This window comes from Venustampulla echinocandica (genome assembly GCF_003357145.1).
Source record: "Venustampulla echinocandica strain BP 5553 chromosome Unknown scaffold_1, whole genome shotgun sequence".
Lineage (NCBI taxonomy): Eukaryota > Fungi > Ascomycota > Leotiomycetes > Helotiales > Pleuroascaceae > Venustampulla > Venustampulla echinocandica.
Window position 1 is genome coordinate 932251 of NW_022474206.1, and position 27735 is coordinate 959985.

General features: G+C 48.3%; 9 protein-coding genes across 9 annotated transcripts; 5 read left to right on the forward strand and 4 right to left on the reverse strand.

Annotated features, from left to right (window-relative positions):
• Positions 1–1820: 1820 nt before the first annotated feature.
• On the forward strand, positions 1821–3691 carry BP5553_02843 (Cap-Gly-containing protein; the record flags this gene model as incomplete). The annotated part of the gene is made up of 2 exons (XM_032011466.1): positions 1821–2072; positions 3188–3691. 2 exons carry the CDS (start codon positions 1821–1823, stop codon positions 3689–3691), a joined length of 756 nt encoding a protein of 251 aa, XP_031871159.1.
• Positions 3692–3949: 258 nt separating this feature from the next.
• Positions 3950–4235, reverse strand: BP5553_02844 (uncharacterized protein; the record flags this gene model as incomplete). The annotated part of the gene is made up of 3 exons (XM_032011467.1): positions 3950–4000; positions 4062–4085; positions 4140–4235. 3 exons carry the CDS (start codon positions 4233–4235, stop codon positions 3950–3952), a joined length of 171 nt encoding a protein of 56 aa, XP_031871160.1.
• A 6980-nt stretch (positions 4236–11215) lies between these two features.
• BP5553_02845 (uncharacterized protein) lies at positions 11216–12463 on the reverse strand (the record flags this gene model as incomplete). The annotated part of the gene is made up of 1 exon (XM_032011468.1): positions 11216–12463. The coding sequence occupies one exon, from the start codon at positions 12461–12463 to the stop codon at positions 11216–11218; it is 1248 nt and encodes a 415-aa protein (XP_031871161.1).
• Positions 12464–14570: 2107 nt separating this feature from the next.
• On the forward strand, positions 14571–15227 carry BP5553_02846 (uncharacterized protein; the record flags this gene model as incomplete). The annotated part of the gene is made up of 2 exons (XM_032011469.1): positions 14571–14896; positions 14975–15227. 2 exons carry the CDS (start codon positions 14571–14573, stop codon positions 15225–15227), a joined length of 579 nt encoding a protein of 192 aa, XP_031871162.1.
• A 1619-nt stretch (positions 15228–16846) lies between these two features.
• BP5553_02847 (putative Trans-1,2-dihydrobenzene-1,2-diol dehydrogenase) lies at positions 16847–18206 on the forward strand (the record flags this gene model as incomplete). Its single annotated transcript, XM_032011470.1, has 2 exons — positions 16847–16907; positions 17041–18206. 2 exons carry the CDS (start codon positions 16847–16849, stop codon positions 18204–18206), a joined length of 1227 nt encoding a protein of 408 aa, XP_031871163.1.
• A 1170-nt stretch (positions 18207–19376) lies between these two features.
• BP5553_02848 (Uncharacterized protein) lies at positions 19377–20207 on the reverse strand (the record flags this gene model as incomplete). Its single annotated transcript, XM_032011471.1, has 1 exon — positions 19377–20207. One exon carries the CDS (start codon positions 20205–20207, stop codon positions 19377–19379), a length of 831 nt encoding a protein of 276 aa, XP_031871164.1.
• A 1509-nt stretch (positions 20208–21716) lies between these two features.
• On the forward strand, positions 21717–22944 carry BP5553_02849 (Uncharacterized protein; the record flags this gene model as incomplete). Its single annotated transcript, XM_032011472.1, has 3 exons — positions 21717–22006; positions 22073–22139; positions 22225–22944. The coding sequence occupies 3 exons, from the start codon at positions 21717–21719 to the stop codon at positions 22942–22944; spliced, it is 1077 nt and encodes a 358-aa protein (XP_031871165.1).
• Positions 22945–24152: 1208 nt separating this feature from the next.
• BP5553_02850 (putative peptidase m20 protein) lies at positions 24153–25497 on the forward strand (the record flags this gene model as incomplete). Its single annotated transcript, XM_032011473.1, has 2 exons — positions 24153–24480; positions 24533–25497. 2 exons carry the CDS (start codon positions 24153–24155, stop codon positions 25495–25497), a joined length of 1293 nt encoding a protein of 430 aa, XP_031871166.1.
• Positions 25498–25875: 378 nt separating this feature from the next.
• Positions 25876–27347, reverse strand: BP5553_02851 (uncharacterized protein; the record flags this gene model as incomplete). The annotated part of the gene is made up of 3 exons (XM_032011474.1): positions 25876–25960; positions 26030–26485; positions 26533–27347. The coding sequence occupies 3 exons, from the start codon at positions 27345–27347 to the stop codon at positions 25876–25878; spliced, it is 1356 nt and encodes a 451-aa protein (XP_031871167.1).
• Positions 27348–27735: the final 388 nt, after the last annotated feature.

The following is a 27735-nucleotide window of genomic DNA, read 5'->3' on the forward strand; positions in this document are numbered from 1 at the left end:
GACAAGAACCGCATTAATAGACGTGGCCGTGCTGCCATTGTTCTCAGCACCTAGCAGCGCGTCAAACAAAAGCGTCGCCGAAATGGTAATTTGCATATAGGCAGTGCCCTGCCGTTAAATCCCGTCCACGTGTGCCCTTGTCCGTTTGCTCTTGGGCGCACAATGGTGATTGTTGTGGCGGAGAATTCCCAGGGGGAAGAGCAATTTGGATCGCCAAAATCAGGATAAAACCGCGATCACTGCCTCGACATTGGTTATGGGCGCGCGATGCTAGGACAGTTTTCGGTAGCAGATCTCGTGCGAATGCTGGCCAGGAAGATCTCACAAAGAAAAGCCTCGGAAGACGGACCTGGTGGGTGGAGATGGCGCGCAGGGCTGCCACGCCGTCTCAGGACCCATGCCTTGTTTGAGCGGTGAGGCATAGCAGATGGGATTCTGGAAACCCGCGTCGCAAAACCCGGGAAGACTTTGCATCCTAGATACAGAACCTCCGGCATGTTAGCCCCAACTTCCGCTTGTCAAACAGGCTCCTGCGGATGGACCAGCTTAGCGCACTTAGGAACTTAAAGTTGGGGATTCGAGGAAGACGTCCAACCTCGAGCGCAGGGCTCTTCGGTCGATCGAACAATTACTTCGTGCTTTTTTTCATATGCTACCTCCCGATGCACCAATCGATGCTCTTACCGCCGTAGCTGTGCAAACGGGCATTGACCAATTGAGGCGGACTAAGTAAGCCTTGCGTCGTCAGAGCGCCAGAGGCTGGAGGCTGGAGCGGGAGGTGAAACTGGAGGCCGACGAAGAGACTCCAGAGGAAGTATCTCGACAACGGCGTTGCAGCACAGGCTCGTGCTCGCGGTCGTGCCATTCATTGTCCCACTCGTCCTTCATGCTCGTTGCTCATGTTCATGCCCATTCTCCTGCTGTCATCGTAGCATGACATTCTTGTAAATGCGATGGACAACACATGAGGAACCAAGAAGGAGACGTGGTGCGGTGTTTCTTGTTGGCGTCGACGTCGACGTCGATGCCAACGTGGGAGAATATAGAAATACGGCTCTGGAACATGCTGGGTCGGCCCGCGGGAAGGGACATCATCGCTCTCGTGCTTGTACCCCGTACCTCGTAACACATGTGCTGTCGTACCTGGCGCTGTACACCCAAATATGTACAGACTCATCTCATGGTGTATCTGCAGGTGTGATGTCGTGGCGCATAGCTGATGGCTGTGGAACCTCGGATGGGCCTCCACTGGAGAGCTTCGACTCGAGAAGGCGGCCTGTCGCTACTCTCAAGGACTTCGGACTTCGCGGTTTGTAACCGGCCAAGAGATATGGTCGATTTCAGATCCAGCGATGGGGCGACCACGGAGTTGGGTCTATATGATCTATTCGTATGATATTAATTGCAGCCTTTAAGAACAATTCCAGGTTGCCGCTGTTGTTGCTATCGTGGTTCAATTGAGGTGATGCTATGGGCCGATATGATGCCGCTAGGCTGTATTGGGCTTGGGCCTTCGGAGCCTTAACAACCCTTAATAAGTTTGTGGCCGGGTACAATCAAGCATACCATCCTGTTATTATAAGGTTCCACACTACCAGATTGCAAAAACCACCTTGAACAGGCACAGAATCAGTTTCCCGCTAAGAGCAGCCATAGTAATAGCCAGTCCAAGGCCATTCTCCAGCCTCGCACATCTAGGACAGTGCACCAGCAAGCACAGCACCTGCAATTTCGTTTCAAAACCAACCACAACCACAACCATCAACCATCAACCATCAACCTCAACCTCAACGCCAGCACCCACATCCCCCTTTCCCACCATGGCCATGCAAACAGCGGGCGATATTCCTCTTCTCATCGCCTCGGAAAACTCCTCTTCAGAGCGGCGTATCACCCCGTCATGGACCATTGGGCAGCTGAAGGCGAAACTAGAGCCCGTCACGGGCATCCCGCCGTTGTCACAGAGGCTGGTGCTAAAACTTGGCGGCCAACAGTCCACGCCTATTGAGGCCGCGGACGAGGAGAATACGCAATTATCCGCCTTCCCTTTGGCACCCTACGCCGAGATTCTGGTAAGTTCCGCTGAGAATTTTTCAATCCGCACTTTTTCCTCTGTGACTGGATCTGCTTGCTTTCAGTGTTCAGTTCACATGCCAGGGCGATGCAGCGTTTAGTGGCTGTGTCTAAACAAGATCCCCCTGAGGGAGACTTTAGGAGCTAGGTCTTACGGGCTTTCCGTAGCTGTTCGAACGAACTATCATGCTGTTCCGAAGTCTGTAAATAGATACATGGTGCACGCACCACCGAGCGGTCTGGTGCAAGCATGCTCTTTGCAAACCTACGGACGGCATGAGTATTACCGTGGAGTGATTGGCCCATGGATATGATGCAAGCAAGTAGCTTCGCATATGTCTGACATACACGTACAATTAGCGCTGCGACCGAGGTGTCCCAGCGCAAAGTCTTTCTGTTCCGGCCGAGGCACGTCGCGGCTCTCCAGACAAGATTCAAACCTAAACGTGTTCATTGCGACGGCTCATATCAAGTGATGGGCCGAATAGCATACACTCTAACTAGGTCGAGGCAAGTGGCTTCCACGCGTGCTAGAACTGAGCAGAGACTAGCTGCGAGATGCAGAGGGATTAAATTCGGCCTTGATGGCCCAGTGTATATTGGACTGTTAGTCGAGTCACTTCCTAGAATTTTATCTCCGAAATACAACCTAGTACTAAAATACTCCCTTAAGCCTCATGGCCGATAGCGATAAAAAGTGAATTGTCACAGTATGGCCAAACTCGGCTATAGATCACATCCTTTTGATGATGTCCGTCAGGGGTAGACAAGATCTTCCCGCCGCCTAGACTACTTGTATAGAACTAGATGTATATCAACCCTCAATTGGTAGTTAGCCGAGAGGCTCTTCAAGTCTAGGGTGTAAATCATAACTAAATGGGTATCGACTAATTGCTTTTCGATGTCCCATCTCGCTTTCTACATCCTTGCCGCCGCCTTCCTTATTATCGATACTGTCCTCATTTCAGATACCTGGATCCCTACCAGTCCTCTATTTTATGCTTACAATACCCACACAACACCAGAGCTTTCCACTATTCTTTATTGTTGTTGCTCATCTACACACATTTCTCTCCTATCGACATCCAGGCTAATCCGCTGTCCTTACCTTCAGGTAACAGATATCCGTCCCCCAGGGCTCCGACCAAACTATAACGACGCGTCCAAAGTCGAAAAATACACCCTCCCAACAGCTATTTACGAGACTAAAACCGATAGTGTGCTCGCCTGGAAAAAAGCCAACAAGCTCGGCCGCTTTGACCCTGCCGCGCCTTCGATCATCGAAGCCCGCCTTGCCTCCTACGCAAAAGATATCTCTGATCGTGGAATAGAAGTCGGGAAACGATGCAGAGTTGGCGGTGATGATACCAGGAGAGGGGCTGTTATGTATGTTGGGGAGGTGGAGGAGATTGCTAAGGAGACAGGGGATGGCGGTCTTGGGCAGTGGGTCGGGGTGAAATTTGATGAGCCAGTGGGGAAGAATGATGGCAGCTTAGGGGGCAAGCGATATTGGGGGAAGGAAGGGGATGGCAAATTTGGCGTGTTTGTGAGGCCTGAGAGAGTTGAGGTTGGTGAGTTCCCCATGCTGGATGATTTGGAGGATATGGAGGAAATTTGAGTGTTAGTTCACGGCCCACCAGTGTGGTCCAAGACCCATGCCCGAGAATGGGGCATCTTCATCATTTCTTTAAAAAATATAGCAAAGCAGCAAACATCTCGTCTCCCCCCTCCCCTTCTCCCAAAAAACACGACACCCGCAACAAAACACAGCAACAGAGCAACCCCGCAACACAAATAATTATCCCCATATTTTTTTTACTTCCTTTTCAGGATGAAGAAAAAATTTGCAAAAAAAAGAAGACCCTAACACAACCGTTCACGACCCGAAGGCCGACCAAACGTACAGGGCCACAGCCCACGCAACAAACTACATTAAATTAGTTAGCGACAGCAACTTCTCTGCCACGGAGTTGCGTGAGCTGACTCACCAAGGCAATGCCCGTTAGGGCCATCTACAGCAAGTGTAAGTAACTATGCGTCAATGTCTCAGTGGATTTGCAACTTACAGAGAGCTCGGCGGCTCTCTCCTCCTCCCTCCTCCTCCTTGCCTGCTTCTCGGCTCCCACCCGTGGGTGGGAGCGGCGGTGGGCGTTTCCAGCCATGGGGGCGGGGGCGCCGAGCGAGTGGGAGTTGCAGCTGGAGTTGGAGCTGGAGTTGGAGCTGGAGATGGAGAAAGGTTGGGGAGGGATTTTTGAAATGGACTGGGCGAGTACTGCCCTATATAGCCCCCTCGGTAGGAAACAGCCCACCGTCGCGCCTTCCGCGGTCGCCAACCCCAAAATCCACGGCAATGTTCTAGTCTCGATGAGTTATTTACAATAGTTATTACACCTAGGTGGTGCCTTCAATTCTATCATAACTAGGTCTGTCTCATCTCGCTCTCAGCTGCGCTTCGTCTCTCCATCCCCTTCTCTCCTCCAAATTTATCTCTTTCAATCGTCACCCCCATCACCCCCATCATCCGCTTCAGCCTCACCTTTAACATCAATCTCAATATCTATACCAGCCCCGCCACAACCTCAAAACCCAATATTGATCGCTTTACACATTTGTGCAAGGGACACAACGTCCTCCGTGACTTGCTCGTTGGTATCTTGAAGGGCAGAGAGGTGTCTTGTAAGTTGCCACTCTGAGTGGGGAGTAGGGAAGTTACTGATCTATATAGTTCGTGGTCACTGTTACGACCCCCAGGCCCGGTCGGTGCGAACATTGAACGAAGTTATACAAAACAAATGAGGTGGAGAGGAGAGCAGGAAACCTACTAGGCCCTCTCCTCCCCTCTCCACCACCACCGTCTCCGTCCCCGGCCCCCCTCGCGATGGTTGGTCTTCTCACCTTTGAGCTGGCAATGAGGTAGCTAACGATAATGCTGGATTTCAGTCAGGCCCCGCCCACCGCCGCTCCGATGGGGTCGTCCCCAACGTTAGTACCCCAGATTATGTCCCCTCGTATTAAATCTACTACCCCTTCTCACATACCATGTTGGTTTTTAGGGCGAATATGTTAATATGCGGGTGCGAATGCGCCGTGCCGCCGCTGAGCGGCAGAGAAGAGAGATGTTGCGGGTGGTATGTTTTTATTCCCTCCATATCCCTTTAGGCATCGTTGCTCACAATTACTACAGATTGCTGGGCTGCATAGGAGAGTTCGACACCTCAATAGGAGAGAGGACGGCACGCCGTTGCCCCACCTGATGTTACCGCACGTAACTACCCCAGGGTAAAACCCCCACGCATTGTATCGAGAACCCTTCTGACATTCTATGTTGCGTTGTAGGTCGAGTATATAAATTTGCGGGTGAGAATGCGCTGAGCTGCTCAGGGGCAGCTACGTGGGGTAGAAACGGACGGATAATGAAATGAGGGCGTGGGTGGTGTTGTGCTAGATGTTCTCGCTCCTCCTCTTAGAAAATATTTAGTATATCATTCAATTGTATTTTAACGGGTTAATCAGTCCAAGATATCTTGAAAAAATCACATAATCTTTTCATGGTGTAGCTTTTAAACTTCTAAAGATACTTGATTACATTTCAAAGGGTCAAATGATTCTAGATCTCTCGACAACACAGAGCGACTTCTAGGATTATAGTAGGATATGATGTATTATTATCCTTACAATATTCAATTCCATCTTAACCTCCGAACGGTGATAAAGCTGTCGCAACATCGGATGGTTTACCCAGCAATGAGCCAGCATAACTAACAGCAAACTAAAAGCTTTGGGACATTTTTACCTTCAGATTTGAGTACTGTAATAAAACCTTGTCCAAAACAGCAACATACGGTGACATTCCGTAATACTATGTTTATCTTATTTAAAATCCCGTGCATAACAGTGGACTGACCGACTTAAGGTGGCCGTGCAACCCGCTCCTACGATTCCCATTCATCCCATGGAAATAGGTGGCGCAGATGGAAAGATATTCTCATGGGCTGCACATTGAACAATGCACAAGTTCTTTTGCGCATTGTCTGTGGTACTCTTTCCATTCCTAATTTATCGAAACCAGGCTTTCAGGTTCCTGACAGGCTGTAGTGATGTGGTTGTATAATGCTTCAAGGGACTATATGTAGTCCCTTTTGAGTTAAGATATAGGAAGTTAATCATTTTTGTAACCCGAATTGGAAGTTGAAAGGAATATCATATCAAGACCTTCAGAGCTGCTCGGCCTGCTCTTGAGGAACCGCTGTGTAGGGAGTATCAACATGATGGTTCAGAACAGGCCAGTGCCACAACCATCCCAACAGCCCTCTCCAGGAACGAACTCCCCGACCAGCTCAGCATTAACTTTTGCACCTTGTTGGAGCGCCTGGATATAAACGTATGTCAACATCGAGTATTATCGAAGCTTCAGCACTAGGACCTTTAAACTGCAGTTTTTGGTCTGTTGTTGTAATTGGGTTTTATCCTGCCAGCTGTTAATATACATATAATATGCTAGAATGTTCCCCACCACTTGCCAATACAGGTGTCGAAAAAGAGTCGTCTCCCGCAATCACAAGCTCCACAACTATATGTAAGGGCTTTTAGTCTCAGATTGAGACGAAATAGAGTCAAATTCAGTACCTCAGGCGAAGAAGCTCCAGGGGAGTGGAGGACGTCACCGCTGTGGGAGAATTTCTAGACCTACGACGGAACCCTTAAGTACCCAATCAATTAACCATTAATAGAGCTTTGTATACATTGATGATTATGAGAATAAACTAAATATACTATCGCTTACCCACTCCTTGCAAAATAGATAACAGAGCAGGATATTTTAAGTTACCGCCCAAGGCATAAATATAATGGGCGGGAAATTGATAGCCATCTGCCTCTGAGTCTGAATAATACATTACCAGACACCGTTAAACGCCACCGTAAGAGTGGATACCGTGTAATCGCACCGAGCCCTCTCTAGGGTAATTGCACCTTCTTTATATAAATAGGCACTGCCTGCTTATGGTGTTGAATTCGGGGGTATCATCGGTGGTATGTTGAAAGTAAAATTGCAGTGTGCATGCAAATGAATAATGCATATAATGGAGGGAGCACATCCAGCATCATTGTAGGCAAATTCTGCAGCAAACGATCAAGAGCCACTCCACGCAGATTGTATATTCAAGAAGCATGGTGCATTTCCATTACTGGGGTTCATCGAGCTCCTTGACTGCTTTTACTGTTGGATACATTTGCTGAGCATCTGCTGCTACAATTAGGCACTTTCTGGACTGTATGCACATTTTCTTTCCCACCTTCCAACACATAAATCCAGTTTCATTCTAATATTCTTAGTGCAGTTTAGCTTTTATATCCAAAGTCTCGTGCTTGTTAATACTGACAGCGTCAATCCATCCAATTTCTGGGCTCAAGCAAGACAAATGAATCGCCATGGCCGCGTTCCATTTTCCTCCTCTCCAACTTGATGCAAATGCAGCTTCCTTAATACAGCTACTTATCCATCTCCCACACATGCACAAATTTGTTATCCTGGTATTTGAGCAGTTCACTCTCTTGCGATGCAACAGCGCGGTATCAACCGCTCTGCGATCGTCGAGTCGGCAATGCATTGTATCATCGCGGACACGATCTGCCCTGGCCGCTGGACAAATGCGGACAGAATCGGCATCCTCGAGAGGCATTTGGCGGACTCGTGAATGTTGCAGAAGTCTATGTAGATACATACTAAGTACAATAAGGTGGGTCTCTTGTAGAAGAAGCGTGGATCCAAATCCCTACACAATTTTATTCACATGTGAGCGAAGGAACTGTGAAAGCACATTTAGTTCGCTATTGGATGGCGTTAGCTTGGAATAGCACTCGCGTTTGTAGACCTGCGCGGTTTGGACCATGGTCGATGCCATGATGGTATCGGATCTGCGTAATGTAAGACGTTTTCCAGTATCAATTAGATGCGACACGGTAGGCCGGGAATATTTGGGTGGAGGTGTCGTGCGAAATTACTTGAACTAGTAAGTTGGGCCATGCCGGCCCGAATAGATGGAAGCCAGTAATATCCTCGATTGATTGAGGGCAATCTTAGGCTTTGTCAGCATGCTCAACATGGGTCAGGGCATACGGGTGGCGCCGACTTGGCGGGCGATCTCTCGCTAAATATGCTCTTTCGGGTCAAGTCGCACAGATTACCCCTGATGTGCAGCATCGCTTCGGCAACCACTTCCCCCTTCCTGTTTGGGAATTCGACAACACCACCGCCCATTCGCGCCATTTGCACCAGGCTCAAACTCAAACCCAAACACAAACTGAATATCAGAACCGGCAGCAACGTCTGGGTCTGATTACGCTACGGGACAGAGGACACGCCATACCTATTCCGGAACAGCCAATGGAAAAAAGGACCCCCGATGCACACTCGAACTCGCGCAGCACTGCGCGCAACAGCGCATTTTTTCTATTGGCCAGCCGGCTACTGATTGCGCGCGACGCAATCACGGAGCCAGTGGCTAGGGGTGCATAAATACTTTTACCATCCCCCATCTCCGCTCACCTTCTGCTTTTTCGTAACAACGAAGCCTTCAGGACGAAGCACCACCACCTTCATCCAGTATTGTCTTCTTCTCCACTTCTACATTTCATCCATCATCGCATCCATTGCTGCACCCATCATCGCGCATCTCGCATCGGATCCACTTCCCACTTCCACTCCTCTTCCACTCCTCTTCCACTCCTCTTCCACTCCTCTTCCACTCCTCTTCCACTCCTCTTCCACTCCTCTTCCACTCCCCTTCCACTCCCCTTCCACTCCAACTTCTATTCTTCGTCACACCACCACTCGTCAAGTTCCCTTTCTGATGACCCCGTCATTCAGGTCAGCCTTCGCAAGCCACCTTGAGGGTGGCTTTCTCTACGTCATGTCACGCGCATGCACACAAATCCAAGGTGAGAGACCCGCTCAGCATTCTGTTGGACCCAGTCCGGTTGCAAACTTGTGTACGCCCTGTTCAGGTAGTTGAGCTTTGCTCCTACTGAACCCTTGTGTGCGCTCTGTTCAGGCAGTTGAGCTCGATCCTACTGAACACTGTAGTTGAGCTTTGCTCCTACTGAGAACTGTAGTTGAGCTTTGCTCCTACTAAACACTTGCGTACGCCATGTTCCAGCAGTTGAGCTCTGCTCCTACTGAACAGTGGTGATGGGGATGTCCTAGATTGGTTGAGCTGGTTGCTCCCGTCGAAGATTGAACCTCGCAGGGGAGGTCTTGGGAGTTGAGCTGCTTGCTCCTACTAAGACTGAACCTCAAACCGGATTGGGTCTGGCAGCTTGCCTTCTCTCACTCAGCCGTTTCACCTTGCTGACGAGTCGGGTTTTCTTTTCAGGTGGAGACTTTCGAGTCCACATCACACTCATTATCAATGTTTGATAAAAACACACACTCAAGGTGAGAGACCCGCCCACGGCACTTTGTATCCCATGGTTGTGTGTACACCCTGTTCAAGCAGTTGAGCTTTGCTCCTACTGAATAGTGGTGATGGGGATGTCCTAGGCTGGTTGAGCTGGTTGCTCCCACTGACAGACTGAACCTCGCGGGGAGGTCTTGGGAGTTGAGCTGCTTGCTCCTACTAAGACTGAACCTTTGACCTACTTAATATAATTTTGCCTCTCTCACTCAGCCTTTTCATGTCGCTGACGAGCGGGACCATTTTTAGCTCTCGAGAAACTCACACACTAGCACACATTGAAAGGTGAGACCCCCGCTCCCATTCTGCTCCTTACCCAATTTGGTCGTGATACACCCTGCTCAGGCAGTTGAGACGGTCCTTTTACTCCTACTGGACAGTTGTGATGGGAAGTCTTGGGAGTTGAGCTGGTTGCTCCTACTAAGACTGAACCTCAGACCATGTTGGGAAAGTGATGGTTGGTTGTCTCACCCAACTTGTTTCAATGTACGCTTGCTGACGAGCCCACCCTTTTTATAGATCGCGTCAACCCTTTATCTCTTATCATGCCACATAATGCTCAAAATGTTCCAGGTGAGATACCCGCTCGCAATTTGTCATCTCCAACGGTGGGGATGTGCCATGGTCCGACGTTTGAGACTGCCCTATTGCTCCTCCCGGAATTCTTGGCCGTGAATACAGTTAGAGATAGCACTTTTGGTGCTCACTCAGCTTGTTTAAAGTGCGCTTGCTGACTAGGCCCCACTGTTTTCTACGGTAAACTCTTTGCGCCCTCGAGAGCACTAATCTTTGTAGTTCCTCTCCAACTATGCTCTGTATTCTTGGGTAAGTTATTGTTTTATGCAGCACCGAGCCCTTTCGAGAACTCTCGGGTGGATCACTTGTGACTTGGATATGACTGTAGGTTCGCGTGCAGTGGAGCGGTGTCGTATTTTGTTTCTTGGATTCGTGCCACTTTGATAATGTCTTTTTTACTTGGGAATCAATTTTTTCAGAGCGCCGATTTTGCCATCCTTCGCGGCTTGATGATAGTTGATATTAATATATTGATCATGAACAAACCTCCAATTGTCTCGTTATAGTACCCGCAGGTGCTTTTGTATCATCAGACGATGCTTGTCGAGAATAGATCAATTTTAGTCTAGTCTGCTATGGATAGGAACTCTGGACAAGAATCAACAATACTCCAGCGTTAAGATAACGATGCTATTCAGTCTACCCTAGTAGAAAACTTCCAGCAGTCTTGTGTTGTTTCAACATAACAAACATATACCATCGGGGGGCCTACAAGGATGCATGGGTAGTGTGCCCCGCAGTGTTCTGGGATACTGTACACCAATATGTAGGAATGTATTCGGTTGACGAATTAATTGAAACTTGTGGATAAGCTTTCTTAAAGCCAGTCATTTTTCTAAATATCCGTGTTCCCGTACCGCATTTTCATAGGAACTCTAAACCCAACCTCCGCAGCCTTACTCTGGGAAAGACAAACAACAAGTATTGAGAATTCGTGGCCAAGAGAAGGTTCACCAAACATTATGTTATTTTTATTAATATACGTCATATAAGTCATAAGGAGTGCGAAAGAACACACTTTTTTTCGATCCATCAATTTGTTCGAAGGCAAACACCCCAACGATGAAGTTCATTTAAATATCCAATGCCCCGCTTCCGCATACACTTACAATTTAAGTAGCTGCAGTTGAGCACGTGTCGGTGGACAAGAATCGCTGACTGACCCCAGCGTGGAAGATGAGCCAGTAACTGCTGCAGGTACCGACTTGAATATTGGCTGTCAACGTCTGATCCGTTGTGCCAGTCAATCCACCACTGTTATAGGTATACTGGCCCGGCGCGCAGGTCGTTGGCTTGGTGCAGGACGCGTAGATGTGCACCTCGCTCAGGTCGTAGAATCCCGCCGTGTTCGGTCCATCGCCGCTGTATAGCGTGTATGTTACGGTGACGGTGTTGCCTGAGAGCTTGGCCGTGAATTTTCCAACTTCGGTGGCCTTACTGATGTCGTTTTGACCAGCGCCGACCTCAAGCAGCCCGCTGATGCCAGTAGTGAGCTGGGGTGATGTAGGTGTGAAGTACCAACCCCAGCGGTTGCAGGTCTTGAGCCCGAGAGCTGGGGACACAGGATTGCCGTTCAGGTTGGGTGCACCTGGAGCATAACCAAAGGCAGTACCGATGTCGCACCATTGGTAGCTCGGAGGAGGCGTTGGCGTTGACGTTGGTGTTGTAGTAGTAGGCTCAGGTGGGTTGCAAAGAACACATTTGTAGGAGAACGACCAGTAGTTAAACCAAGGGGCGCATTTGCCATTACTGTTGAGCGGGTTGATACAGGTTCCAACGCCCTCCCCTGTACCGGCATCGACCCCGGTGGTTGCGTCAAGCATGCTTGCGTGGGTGACAATATAGTAGCTGATGGTGCCCTCGCTGGGACAGATTGCGCTGCCGGTTTGGGCCGTGAAAGCGTCGAGCGAAATGGTACAGGTGGCTGTTTTGCCGCCATCCAGAGGTGAAAGTGAACAAAAGCCCAAATCAGACGTAAATGGGTAAGAACCTGGATTCGTCTGGGTGGGCACCGTGGTGCCAACCCAGACGTGGACGTTGCCAGGTTTATACACCAGTCCTGGGACTTCTTTGAAGTAGACAACGAACTCAGTTCCGCAGGGCATGGAAACGCAGACCTCGGAGGATTGGGTGCAGTCCGACCCGATACAGAACTTATCGCATCCACCTGGTGGGCTGAACGAATTCGGCTCCATGAAGATCTGGCCTTTGGTGGAGAGGTTGCATAATTCGGGACATGTCCGCTGTTGGAGAGCGAAGGTCTTGGAGGGTGATTGGCGATTGCTGAGAACTGGATTGGCAGAGGCGAGGTAGATGCTACTCGCAATGGCTAAAGCTAGCGCTCTTGGAGATGATATCATCTTGAAGCAGTTGTCGATAGAAGCAAGGTAGTGATGAGACAGCTAAGTCAGAGGGGGTGATTTCACACTCGAAGATGGACCGAGAGCCCTGCTTGATATACTCCGATCCACGCCACCATCTGGTAAAGCGCCTCGACGTGGACTGTGCATACATACAATCATCACCAGATGAGGCGCGGTAGGTCCCGAGTCTGGCCTCGATTCTTTTCCATTTTGACTTTGTATGATGCTGCCACGTAGCGAGGATTGGACGATGGGGCTTTTTGGAGCGAGCTGGGCCTCGCTGGATGTCAAAAGGCGTCCTCACTTTAGGCTTTTAGACTCCATTGCTAGAGGCCATCACACTCGGAATCTGCCGTGACTCGGTAACTTTGCCCTGGGCGGGCGTGGCTCCACTGGGCAACGTGGTTAGCTGGGTATGAGGTATATTGGGGAGATTCGGAATCAGGAGTCTTGGACTCACCGCGACCAGCGCTATCATGGAAACAGCTGAGGCTGCGAACTACCCCGCCATGCTAATGATTCTTTGTCCCGTTCTCAGCACTTCTACTTAGTGATGGGATCCATGCGATAAGGTGAATTCTGTCCGGGCGTGGCTCCGCTGTCCAGGACGCGAACTTCGAATCTCGGCGACGTGAATCAATTACAGTACGAGGTATGGCCACGACGCCATTGCCAACAAATGTCTCTGCCCTTGCTAGAAGAGGGTAAGGCCAGGTCCGAGCCAACAATGAGGGGGAATTCATGCCCAAAACGGATCTCCCCCCTACGGACTACGGCCAAAATAGGACGTGTACCTGTACCATAGGACTGGTACATGTATGATTTCACACGCCGGGGGCTTGCCGATGGATATGTTGGAGTCGATCAGAATTAAGCAATCACACACAAGTTAGTTCTATTGTCCAAGGTTCCGCCACCAGCTGAACCTGGCACCACGCGGGTCGCGGAGAAGCAAGACGGTCCAGAACTCAGTCCAAAGTCCAGCCGCACTCTGGTCGCACTCCAGTGGCGCCCACACGCCCGCCTCATTTGCTTTTTGATATCCTTCTGATACTGAGTAAGCATGCTCGGGATGGGGCTCAACGAGGATCGAAATGGTTGGAATGCCACGGCAATGGATATACGAAGTAATTACTACGTAGTACGTACTCCGTGCCCAATAACATATAGTACTAGTACTAGGCACCTATGGAGTTGGCTTCGACATTAGCATCAGCATTAGCATTAGCATTAGCTTCACCCCACGATTTTATGCGAGCCACATGGCCTGCATTCACTAGCATTCTTCGGCCGACCTGATTCTGGTTTTGTGATTATTAATTCTACGGCAACTCGATCTCTACGTGAGGGCGTACGACAATGCTATTTTTGGGATTCCCGACTTGGGGCTGTACTTGTACTTTCGCCCGGCACTTAATGTACGGCGGTACCGAGACAGCACAAGTACTTCGTGGTTGGCCCCACCAGTGGACTGACCCTCGACTTATGGGGGGAGATCCAGATCCTTGCAACTGTGGCACTCCAGCTTCACTCACCGACCCGAGTTCGCATCTTGCTGGAAAGAAACATTGAACAACAAACAGCCTATGATGCTGGAACATGCTCGCGGGACATTTATCCCAACTTCCTTTCGATTTGGATTTAGTGGTGTAATGGTAAGTACGAAGTCGACAGCAACTTCTTTTTCTCCTAGATACCATCTTGGATACTAATCAATATGCAATAGAGTAGATATTTGGCAATTTGTTAAAATCTCATTTCCGCCCGCTGCTTGGCGTGCATAAGGTTGCGAAACGGGAAAATATTATTGAAGATGGCGCGACATGCACCATATTTTCAAGAGATTTCCCTTGGTCGTCACTCTCTAAAGCTAGCCTAAAGATCGATATGTGCATGATCTTCAACGGCAAAAGCAAGACCTGTGTGGTATGTCCGAAATGTGGCCCCATCTCAATTGAAGAGAAAGGGGGTTATGCTCGAGTGGTGATCACATATACTTCTTGTAAATATATTCCAATGATTATCGTTAAATAGCAAAACTCCCCGCTGTAAGACGTTGTTCCGTACTGAGGAGGAAGAACGACTTATCTCTTCAACGCAGTTCATGCATCGTCAACAAACGCTACCCGCCCCTCGTGCTTCATCTCCCAATATTGAATCAACCATCTGTCAATTTGGAGAGGAAGACAATCCGGGTTTGTTCGAAAGTGTTATTATCCGCGTTTCAAAAGCTACATCAACCATCAACATGCAAGATGGACAACGACGTCGAGAAGATTCTACGCTGTATTTTCCCCGTGAATATCTAGGCCAGCAAACCGATCCCTTCGCGCCAGGTTTCCGGATGCCTTCAAGCCCCCTGGAGATCACACTCGACCAACCCCTACTGCCACATAGCCATCCGACCGGAGGTTCTTGGAAGCCAATTGTGTGAATGGAGAACATATAGCATGGGATCTCGAGTAAGTGTATATGCCGCGACAATGGCGATAGCTAACGATACTGCAGCCAGAGCGGGATTCCTTTTGGCGCACCTCAGTTTATTCGTGCCAGTGCGGAATTCATCTCACCAGAAGAAGCACCCCTAGCCTGGCGCCCTTGTAATGTTGCAGGAACCTCTATGGTTGCAGAGCCTGTAGTTCCACAGACCTTAACTACGAATTATATCGATTCCATAATTCAGTTACCTTCGCTGCAATTTAAGCCTATCCCCCAGTCTAGGTCAATATTCACGGATCCCAACATCTCACTGTCATATTAGGATGTCCATGACGATTATCCTTTCTATCAAAATGTATATGAATTCTTTATGAATGCTGCAAATATTCAAACATGCCAGAAGCCAAAATCGTCGATCCTATAAAGGATGCTCCAAAAGTATTTCAAGGCAATGAAACTAATATACAGTATTATTTCCTGGGAATACTACCGGCACCAAATGACTAGAATATCCCTTCTCCCTCCGGTTTTATGGAATATATTTTTGGGGCTGGTGCTTCCAACCTCGCAATTTCAGAATTGATACCACTCCTGCCGCAGGATTCACCGGGTTTGGTTAATTCATTAAAAATTAGGGCACATGGAGGGCACTGGTTAGAGCCTGGTTGCGCATACCGAGAGACATCTTTAGCCAGCTATTTAGCAAGAACATACCTTATACTGCAACCTAGATATGGGACCAAAACAGCTGTCATCTGAAATTTTCGGCGAAGTGCATTTAGGGGAGACCAAAATCTCAGGATCGGCTGTTAACTCTTTGCTCCCGAAAGAAATGATCAGGTTGATGGACATGATTCTAGGGCTATCTTCTGTCTCTGAAACTTCAAGGCTAAGATGATGATGAGAATAGAAAACGGACAAGGAGGAGTTCGGTTGGAGGCATTGATTTCTAGACTTGGGAAGTTCTAGACTTGATTTATATGAGTAAGTTTTTCACCTTGGATTATATTCCTCTTCATTTAATGAGACTGAATGTTGAATAGTATTCTCGAATTTGGTGCGGTAGACATGAAGTCGAGCAGTTGGCCAGTGGCAACGGCAATTGATTTGGGATTTAGCATCAAGCCTCCAGTTGAATTAAAACTCCTGTCCTGGAAGGGTGTGCATGTCAATGGCACTACGGGACGATGTGTCTCATGGAAGCTGTGCGATTGACAATACCAACAAGTCCACCAGTCCACGAAGATGCCCCCTTTCCCCCAGCAAAGCTCAGCCGGCCATATCCAATGTGGGTTTTTGGCCCAACACAAGTTTCTCTTGGAGTGGTGACAAGCTTCGGGAGAATAATTTCTGACTCCTGAGTAAGGGGTTACACAGAACTTGGGGCGGGTTCACTGTACTTGGATCGAGAACCGTGTATGATATTATGTATATCATAGCCGCAGATTTGGAATTATTCAGCAGTTCAAGTTTCATTCTATCAATTTTCTACTATTCTCTCCGCAGCTCAGGGGTTGCGAGGTGAACCATTCAACATGCGTCGCATGATTGCTAATCACCACCCACCAAGACAAACTAGAACTAATTCCAGCCGACGGGCCGACATTCAAAGACGATCCAGGGCAGTTCCGTTGAAGCGGAACTATAAGACATAGAAGGCTAGCTGTTCAAACTCCAAGCTACTTCGCACGTAATTGGGGAGGTTTTTAATTAACCGGGTTACCGAATTAGCTCACTAAATAAACCACAACTGGACCTGAACCACCCCACCTTCGTGGTTACTACGTTACCCCTCAGCCCCTCCATCAGTAAATAGAAAACACGATATATATACCCCATCCTCGTATGAACAGCGTTGATTTCCCTACATTGAAACGCAATTGTGATCTGAATCTCACCCTTTACAATCATCCATTTCTCAATTCCCCGAACATTCCCACAATGGCACAAGAACCGTTCACCGTGCGCTGGGGAATTCTAGCCACAGGCGGAATCGCGACCAGTACGTCATGCTCCCCCACTTCCCCCTTTTTAAATGTCCATACCAACACCAACACCAACACCAACATCGACCTTAATCTCGATATCATCGCCATCTCAACGCTTTTCTCTTGCTATTCTAACATTTGCTCCAGCCTTTGCCAAAGACCTCCTCACCAACCCAGCCACCCGCTCCGTCAACGATGTGCGCCATACTATCGTCGCCGCCGCCTCCTCCTCGTCGGAATCGCGTGCAGTCGAATTCCTCAAGGACGTTGGTGCGCCCACATCCGCAAAGGCCTATGGCAGCTACCATGCGCTAGCACAAGATCCGAATATCGATGTTGTCTACGTCGCAACCCCGCATTCGCACCACTTCCAAAATGCCATGCTGTGTCTCACTGCTGGGAAGAACGTTCTCTGCGAGAAGGCCTTTACCGTCAACGCCGCACAAGCTCGGCTCCTCGTCGAAAAGGCAAAGGAGAAGGGCGTGTTCCTCATGGAAGCCGTGTGGACGCGCTATTTCCCTCTGAGCGTGAAGATTCGGGAGCTGGTTACATCGGGGAAGATAGGCACTGTCGTGAAGGTCAACGCCGACTTGTGCATAAATGGGTCTACGGATGACGCTGAGAAGCTGTCCTTCAGCGATAAGCATCGCGCGGTGAACATGGACCTGGCCGGCGGGGCGCTGCTTGATCTTGGGATTTATACCTTGACCTGGGTTTTCCAGATCTTGTACCTGTGCCAAAAAGCTCCCGCCGATGGATCCGGAAAGGAGAAGCCGAAGATTCTTGCTGCGATCGATAAATACCACACGGGTGCCGACGCGTTGACGAGTATTATCTGCCACTGGCCGAAGCAGAGGACGATGGGCATTGCGACCTCCTCGTGGAGAGTAGCGACCACGCCGGATGGAGAAGGAAGTCCAGCTGCCGGCCCTGCCTGTAGGATCCAGGGCACAAAGGGAGAAATTCAAGTGTTTGGCCCTCTGTATAGACCTACTATGTACAGGGTTATCATGTTCGGCGGAGAGAGGGGAGTAGTTGAGGAGGTCGAGTGTCCGATTCCAAAGGATCCCAAAATCCCCGGCGTTAAAGGGGAGGAAGAGTTGGGCTGGGGACATGGCATGTTTTGGGAGGCCGATGAAGTGGCGAGGTGTTTGAGAGATGGGAAGAAGCAGAGTGATCTGTTGACCTGGGAGGAGAGTATAGTGATTATGGACGCTATGGATGAGGTTCGGAAGCAAGGAGATCTGGTTTATCCACAGGAGATTGAGAGCGATGTATATGATGAGAAGAGCCCTCTGAATGGGAGTTCTTAGGGGGTATGCAAAAGCCACGATGAGGGATCGTCGCACTTGCATCTCTCGATTAAGAAGGTGGATTCTGATTTATATTACATAGAGCTGTAGAACATCAACCATACCTTTCAATTCTTCCATGTCCCAAGGCTAGACCGTGAATTTTGGCTGCCCTGTTTTCTATTCACGCCAAGCGGCGAGCTTTATGTTCTGTCTACATTGCTTTTATGACTGCACTGCCTTGGTGTAAGTCGGAAACTGGTTATAGCCGAGTTGAAGCAACACCAATTCTATCGTGGTATCTCTTCCTATGATGATTACATGGCATATTGGCATGTAGAGACCTACCACTTCTTGTCTCTGATGATCAGTATCATAACAATATCGACTGCGTGGGAATAATATATATATCATCTCTTGTAAGTAGTTTGGAGAATCATGAGGACGCAGCAAGGCATTCATTACTTAACGCGGTTTGGCGCATCTTTCAGTGTACTAGTATTACATTCAGCGATACTATATTCCTTGGGTAAGAGATCTAAATGTAATTAGTGGCTTATAGATGAAGTCGTCTAATTGGGGTGAAGCTGCTGGTACGCGGGAAAATTTTCTGCACGAAAAGGTCACTTATAAGGCTTCCTTTACTAATTTATTTCTTGGTCATGTAATATGGTGTGGGTTCGAATCCCACTCCTGTCATTCTTTTCTTCTTTCGTTTTCACTTGCTTATTATTTTGGTATTGACCGCGAATCTTTACAGTATAGCACCTTTTACCACTTGAGCCTTGGATAGGTGAAATTAAGCTACGCGAGCTTTAAATTTACAGGTGCCCAGTGCTTGAATTGTTTGGCTTTTGTTCAAATAGCAGACTTGATCTCGCTCATTATCGCATATACCGTTGTCGAGGTCTGCTTGCCCATGAAGGCGGGCATGCGGATTTTCAGGGCTAGTGCCACCGCTACTATCCTAATATTCAAGAGAGAGTAATTCTCTAGAGAGATTTTGATGACCTAACAGCCTCCTATTTGTTTTCGCCTCTCCTTTAATTTGTTCTCTTTCTCACCCTACGGCTTTAACGAGATTTGCTGTAGAGAAATGTAAAAGGGGAAATATATTATCTACTTCCTAACTAGGTGCCCCCTACAAGTGGATTAATACAAGTATATTGTCTACTCTCGTGTCACCGCTCACTAGTCGTAAAGTACCAAGCACCGTACTTCAATACTCTGCCGATCCTCCCTATCTCGATAAGCAGGATCTTCAAAAGCTGAATGTAGCGCTCGTCGAGATACTGATTTGTCCGAATCAAAGCACTTGATAAGAAGTACTTCCTCCGGTCGAAGTTGGTGTTTGTAGTGCCAGTGGTGGGCCGGGTTGTGCCTCACAACCCAAGATTCTCCTCGGTATCCATCTTCAATCATCACTGCTCCAACAAGATCTTCATCTGGCACCGAGTTCGAATCTGCAACTGCGATGGGATCCTTCAGGATCGTCTTGATTGGACGCCAGACATTTATGATCTGGTATCTCTTCTTGACCAACTCGTCTGCTTCTTCAGGAAATTCCCATCTCAGTCGCAACTCAGCTCCCTCGTAAGATTGGTCCACATGGGTTTTGGTGACGGGTCCACGGTTCGCAAGGTTCTTCATCCCCAAGTGGTGCCAATGTGTCGGCCCCCGTCTGACTTTATGGTTGAAGATGTGGATGCGGCTGGCCCCGGTGATGTCTTTCAATAGCTGCTCGCACTCAGGGTAGTAGTCTGCTTCGATCCTTTTCTCATCGTCAAACTCCTTCTCCTTGCTCTCTCGGCCATAGTACTGAAATCCGTGACTATCAAGTGTGTATTGGTCTTCATCGCCGCTCACATCTGATACTACAAAGCTGTGAGGTAGATGTGGTCGCAGATTTGATATTCTACCCTTTCCTATGAAGATAGGCGTCGGCCCATTGCCGTCCCCTGGGTCATCCCAATAGTTAAATTCAGTTGCCACATCATGTTTCTTCTGATTCCTGATCGCCATCCGAATTGATTAGGTGTGGTGTTCAAGACTTTGACCCCGCGAAAATTGGATTATGCTGAATATTGCCCAGTCCACGAAGTTGGTTGTGAGGTCGCCTCCGTCCTGCAGTGTTGAAATTTTGAGTGCCTAGAATTCAAATTGGAAATCAGAGTGATTGATTCGCAGGCCATAGAATGTGGGAATTGAATTGACTGATCTCTGGCTAATACTATAGAGTGGGAGCAAGTATATATAGGCCAAAGGGGCGGGTAACTACGGCTATTTACCAGAACCCCACAACAATAGCCCGTGTTTACAGCTGTCCTATAAAACTCATGCCATAGGTGATTCTAGTTTGCCTACGTTCCCTGCTGAAGCTTATTAATTCTGTGGAATTATACATCGTACTATTTATACGAAACAGGTGTTCCTCTATCATATAGCTGCTAGCAAGAAATAAACGGCATATTACTCGGACTATACTCTGAGGCCTGTTTCAAGATAGGAGGCCCCTACTACTCTTTAATTGGCTCGTTAATTTGTAGAATTGGTCGTAAAGTAGGTGGCGAATTAAATAAAAAGACACAGAAAAAGTCCCGGTAACAATCCACAATTCTTTCAATACTACAGCGTTATACACAGGATTACAGCAAATTTGAATGGCCCAATGCATTTTTATTATAGCTGTAAAACAATCTATAAACAATCTATACTATGAGAGGCTTAAGATTATCGCTCCGTATAACTCTTCAAGTTAGTATAAAATACTTAGGTAACCGTAGCTAATAAGTAGAGATACTAACGTATTAGCCTTAGTTGTAGTATAGCGTTTCATAGCTAAGGTGCCTGTGGCTAAAGTAGCATCTCAGGCTTGAAAGTCTGAATATTTGCCGGCCTTGGCGAGTGTCATATAGGTAGTAGCTCTTAAAAGACTGGCTGGGCAGTGTGATATCGTTACACCCCTCTTTCCTCAATTTGACAAGGTTCTTATAAGCTATAATTCAGCGCCTGCGTACCACTGCAGCACGGGATCAGGTAATAATAGGAAGTCATCTGTTGGAATAGGAATGGTGTTGTCAAGTTAGGCTTGGCACTGACGTAGCCTATATGAAGATCCCGCATAGGGGTTATTCCGCAATTAATTAATCCGTTTGTTCTACCCCAAGTTGCAGTTTATACTCATCCGCTTTTGGTGTTGTCGCCCCTATTTCGGCCTCCCTGAATCTCCGAACATCATCGCCTCATTCCAAAGGTCACGAGGTCGTGTTAGTTCAGCCAGATTCGGGAGGGTAAACGGAGGTACGTGACATTATATTAACAATGAATGCGGATATATGCACACAGTGTGGGGGAGGGGAAGGTGTTATCGGCATTTTTCTGGCTGGGATGAATAGCGTACCGGCAATGCCTTTAATCTTTCCCTATAAAATAAGGGTAGCCAGCTGAGGGCAAATAAATGGTGATTGAGAAATACCACAGTCTTGAAACGCTGTTATTATCTTGAAAATTTCCACAGAACTACACAAAATCATGGCCATCTCAACCGAAGTCCCGGAGACTGTCCAATGGAACGGGAAGAGTGTCCCGGTCTATCCCATGGAGACGATCAGCTTCGAGCGACTGCTCTCCCAAGAGCCGGCCGAACTCGAGAAGATACTTAGCTGCTGCAACACCGAGGGATTCTTCTATCTGGACCTGCAGGGAATTGACGGCCGCAGGATGCTAGAAGACCAAAAGAAGACTCTCGAACTCATGCACCATTTCTTCGGGTCACCCATTGAGGCTAAGAATCAATATGGACTTGTCACTCCTCATCTAGGGTAGGTAGCATGATACGAATACCTATGCTCTATGATTATCAAATTCTAATCAATGAAAAAACAAAGGTACGAGCCCGTAGGCTCACGCACAGGTGTCTTTGAAAACACCAAGGATGGATACGAAATGATCAAGGTAGGTAGATATCTATGATATTTCCAAGGTGGAATACCTGATAGAGGAAGCTTTGGGCTAATTGAACTCTCATATGTACCTATAGGTATCTCGAGACGAAATCCAGAGAGACGGCCCGCACCTGCCCAGCATCATCAAGAACAGCCCAAGCATTGCAATCCTGGAAAACGCTATCGCGGACTGCAACATCGCTACTAAGACCATCCTGTCGGCGTTGTCTACCGCACTTGGCCTCACAGGTGCCGCGCGATTCGAGAACTCTCACCGCAACGACAAGCCCTCCACCACGACCTTGTCGATGATGCACTACATCCCAACTGATCCTTCGGACAAGCAGATCGGGCATCAGAAGCACACTGACATCAGCTCGCTGACCCTACTATTCAGCGAACAATGGGGACTCCAGATCCGCCCTCCCGGAGCACGCGAGTTCGGATTTGTCAAGCCTAAGGAGGGCTGCGCCATCGTCAACGTCGGAGATTCGCTGCGGTTCGCGAGCGGGCACAAGATGCAGTCATGTATTCACAGAGTCGTACCCTTTGACCCAACCGAGCACCGCTACTCTATTGCGTATTTCCTCAGAGCCGAGGACGAGACCATGTTTACCGATAGCGAGGGCAGGTATATCACTGCTGGGCAGTGGCACGATGAGAAGTTTTTGGCATTTACATACATCCCTGAGTTGCAGGCCCAGGCCCCGCCCACTATGCTTCTGGGCGGAATGAAGGAGTATGATGGTGAGGAGGAGGCTGTTGCGCAGGCACCAGCACCGAGCGCAATGAAGGAGATTTCCATCGAGGCATAATCAACCCATTGTCCCTTGCCTGGAAGGTGATCTAAGAGAAAGTGGATTAATGCTGACACCTGTTACTTGTTTGTATTAATCTCTGATACAAGTTCTGGATTACCTCATTTGGGCGGATGAGTGGCAATCTCCGTATCTTTTAGGATACTGGTGTATATAACGGTCACCCCTATTAGGTGAAACCATTTGGAAAATATTATGTGCGAAAGTTTGCTTGAAGAAGATGTCCTTCCTTGCCTGTGATGCTACATCCCCATCGTGACTATATTACCAGAGTAGATACTTCTACTAGGTAGCTTTTATGGAGCTATCTTCTTTAAATGAAAAGCTTTAGAATACCACTCCATTGATAGGCCCCACACTGTGTTATACGCAGTTTCTTGCTATGGCAACCAAAGAAATTTTTACTCTTTTGAGCCAAGGGAGTTTGAACGTACAGGAGGATGGGCCCAATGTTGGAATTCTCTCTACTGTAGCAAGAGTTCTACCTACACCCAAAACAAGAGAATAAGCACCGGGGAACTAAGTAAAAATAAATCGGATTTGGGTGATGAAAATGAGGAAAATGAGGAAAATGAGGAAATGAAAGAATCTATAAAATATCTATGCCTAGACAAGCGGCTTCAGATCAAGGCTCATAGCTTTGAGTACAAAAACTAGGCAGCTAAGGAGTGGAAATGCTATCGCTTTACCTTGAAGTACTACGTACGAGGAGTAATCATAGTGTGGCGTATCATCCTTGCATAGCCAAGGTGGCTGAAGTAACACCTCAACCAAGTGTGGAGTTTCAAGAACCCGCCTCGCAGAAGCAGACAGAGCTGTGCCTCGTACATGTACCACTGGACTAACTTTAATCTTATGAGAATATATGTAGAGCCTCCAGCCAATCTTTAGTGAGGTCGCTCATGTTGAGGAAGGGCAGGTGTCAAAAGTTCAAGCTCTACCTAGGTACCTTCTGCCACTTGCCGTACCGTCACAAGACTCCTCACAACGAGTACCGGCGAGTTAATAAAGCTGATATAGCCTCAACTCGAAAAAGGCCCAAGGCGGGAAAAAACTCGGGTTGCTACCTTCCCCTCCAACACCACGGACTCAACGATGGTGAGGCATTTGACGTGTCTAACTTCTACCCCACTTCTCGCTAGGAAATCATAGCTTCGATAGTTTCTTAGATTGACGCGACTAGAGACATTTGGTTTCAAAGACAAATGGCAAGTATGGTCGAAGACGATTTCGTGCTTGTCTGTCACGACGATGCCATATGCCGTTCTGCCGACACCTCACCCAAGTACATAGGGGAGATTGATGGTTTCATCGACAAAGCCTCCGACGACCTATGGGATGTCAACAAACAGATACATGACAATCCGGAACTCGGCTACGAGGAGCATAAGGCTCACGCACTTTTGACAAGTTTCATGAAGTCTAGGAATGGCTGGAAGGTCACGACTTCAGCCTATGGCATGGAGACTGCATGGGTTGCGGTTTACGACAGTGGAAAGAAAGGTCCCGTGGTATCATTCAATGTTGAAATGGGTACGTCTTTCCTCCCGATATTAATAGATGTCCTTAAACGAACCTCAAGTAGATGCTCTCCCTGGCATTGGCCACGCATGTGGCCACAACCTCATCGCGACCGCCTCACTAGCCAGCGGCCTCGCGACCGCCGAGATAATGAGACGCCATAACCTCAAAGGCAAAGTCGTCCTCTTCGGTACGCCAGCAGAAGAAGGCGGCGGCGGCAAGATCCGCCTCCTTAAAGCAGGAGCCTACGAGGACTATGCTGTTGACGTCTCTCTGATCTCGCACCCAGGTATCCTGCACAACAGTGCACTCGTACGAACTTCCGCTTATGCCCGGTTCAAAGCCGAGTACTTTGGACGCCAGGCACACGCAGCCAACAGCCCTTGGCTAGGAATAAATGCGCTTGATGCCCTGGTGATGGCGTATAACGGACTTTCGGTGCTTCGCCAGCAAACGATGCCGGGCGACATTATCCAAGGTCATATTACCGACGGCGGGATGACGCCGAACATCATCCATGCGTACGCGGCTGGGACTTTTGTGGTGCGTGCAAACACTGCTTCTCAACTTCAAGAGCTTCAACGAAAAGTCAACGCCTGTTTTTGTGCTGGAGCGGAAGCGACGGGAGCCAGGTTAGAGATAACTCCAGTGCAGATGTATGCTGATCATGTCCCAAACCGAGTGCTAGGCGCATCATATGTCCAGTATTGGAATTGCTTGAATCCGCCGAGTCTGATCCCGACAAACCCAGAAATTGGTGAGATTCAAGAAAGTGCGAGTACGGACCAGGGCGATGTCAGCCGCGCCATACCAAGCTTAAGCGTGAGTTTTGCAATCCCACCTGGGCCAGAGGGGAATGGGCCGCATAGTCCGGACTTCGAGATAGCGGCCGGGACGAGGGAGGCTTTTCGGAGGTGTTTGAGGACAGGGAAAGCACTGGCTGGAATAGCGGTGGACGTGCTCACGACGCAAGGTTTGCTGAGTGAGGTTAAAGAACAGTGGAAGAGGGATATGGCGGCTTCGAATTGATGATGTCTTGGAGTGAGTGTAAGCTTCTGAGAAAAATTAAAGTGTATCAATTTTGTCTCTGACAAGATATGATCTGCTTACACCTAGGTTTACTCGGTGTGGTATATGCAAGGCACACAAGTAGAAAAACATTCGACGCCTTAGACGGCAGATATAACCTAGAGGCTGAAATTCAACTCACAGCTTGCCTATTGATATATCAACCCTCTTTAGGCCAGCTGGAAATATTCCCTTCACAGCTCAGAATTAAAACAGAAGGTATCATGACGAATTAGCTGTGTGTTTGATATGGAACGAAGGGGCAATGTGTGAAGCGTATGCCTAAGGTAGTACCTAAATCTCTTATACTAAGCTAACTAGCCCCTTGTTACGGACACATCAGTACGGCTCGTTCAGGTACGCCTTCTCGGCCTCCTCATATGCGTCATATGACCAAATCCATTCCTGTATCTTTGGATACATCCTATGGGAAATTTTTTAGTTGGCAATTTGATTATAATCCTAATAAGCAATTTTCTTGCCAATTACTTACCAGTCATTGTCCTTGTTTAAACTTTCCGCCATTTCATTATCCCGGCGCATTTGGAGTTTTCCATTTGCCATTCGCAACTCGCCCTCATGGATTTCGGTTTCCTCGAGCAGCTCCCTGGCCCTGCTTGTTCTCAAGCGGTCGTATAATGCAGTAGCTCTCGGGAGCTGCGTTAGAGACGTCACATGGCTAAGTAGACATCCAAGTGTTGCTGCATCTTCCAAACCAAGATTGAGACTCTGCTCCAAGAAAGGAGGAATGGAATGACCGCAGTCACCTGCGAGTACGCACATCGTCTGTGAAGCAAGCAGAGTTGGGGGCGGAGGCACTGTGGATATATCGTTGGTCAGTGAAATCTCCTCGCTCGAATAATTGCCCCGTATGAATAGCTCACCATGCACTAACCGCCATTTGTTTACTCTTCGCACGACATCAAGCATAGCTGTCAAGCTCATCGATCTATCTTAGCTTTTTCTAATATCGAGGACTTGGAGCCACAAACTTACATGGGATCCCAATCTTTAAGGCGCTTCCTCATCTCTTCGATAATCGCACTAGCGCTTGAATTTCCAGTTTGAAAATTGTCTGGTAGTAGCAACAAGACGCTGAATTTCGTGCCCCCTCCGACAGGATATCCAACAGCGAATGAACCAGGTCCAACCCAAAGTCGGATCTGTTGCAGGCTCATCAACTTTAACAACTCTTTATCTTGTATTTGTGCTCGATCAATGTCTATGCGGTATGCCATGTCACCAGTGGGTTGAGGATTGATTGGCTCTCCGAGCACCTTAGATCGTAAGGTAGACCATGTTCCATCAGCAACCACCACAAGATCTCCATGGTGCCTCTCTCCGTTTTCGAGCTCAATACCGGGCCTAGAGCTAGCAAATTCTATAACACGGGAAGAGTAGTTTATATTAACCCCCAATTCGATAGCCCTACGATGTAGACCAGCCTGCAGGTCAACTCGCTGAAAGGTCCACAGCGGAGACCCGTATCGACGAAGGACCTCGTCTTCATAGCTTTCTCGCCGAGCAAGGGGTCTGCCATCGAGGCTATGTATATGTAGCAACGTGGGCGCTGTTGCCACTGGTTTCAGAATATCGTAAAGACCCCATCTCGAGAAGAGCTGGGTTCCATTCGGCGAGCTTTGGAGTCCAGCACCGAACGAATGGGCTTTTTCGGCTGCCTCGAAAATAGTTGCCTTGTGCCCTGCAAGTGTTACGGAGATGGCGGTGGCTAAGGCACAGGGACCACCACCGACGATGATCACCTCAAGTGGCTTGGGTGAGGAGCCCAGGGAGTCCGGGGAGTTCGGCATCTGAGAATAGTAGTGCACGAGTCGAGTATTACAAAGAAGGGGAAGGCTGTAGGCATTTAGTTTGGCACTGTGAGAACTCGCGAATGAATTTCCACGTTTCCCTATAAGTAAGCTCTTTCGGCAGATGAACAAGAAGAAGATAGGTAGGGTTAGTCGAATTTAATATCGGCGGCCATTAACCGCTCGTCCTTTCACCAGGATCCTATAACCGAGAACTGGGAAGTGTTTAACCTACATGATAAATAGGCTCAAATTGCCGGGCTAAGCATAAAAACAAGGAGCATTCCCTTAGAAAAGGCGTGCTTGAAGTGGAAATTTTATATATATGCCGTATTAGTGAAAATTGAGGGTTTTGATCCTAGTAACGATCCGTTCAGCGTTTTCAACT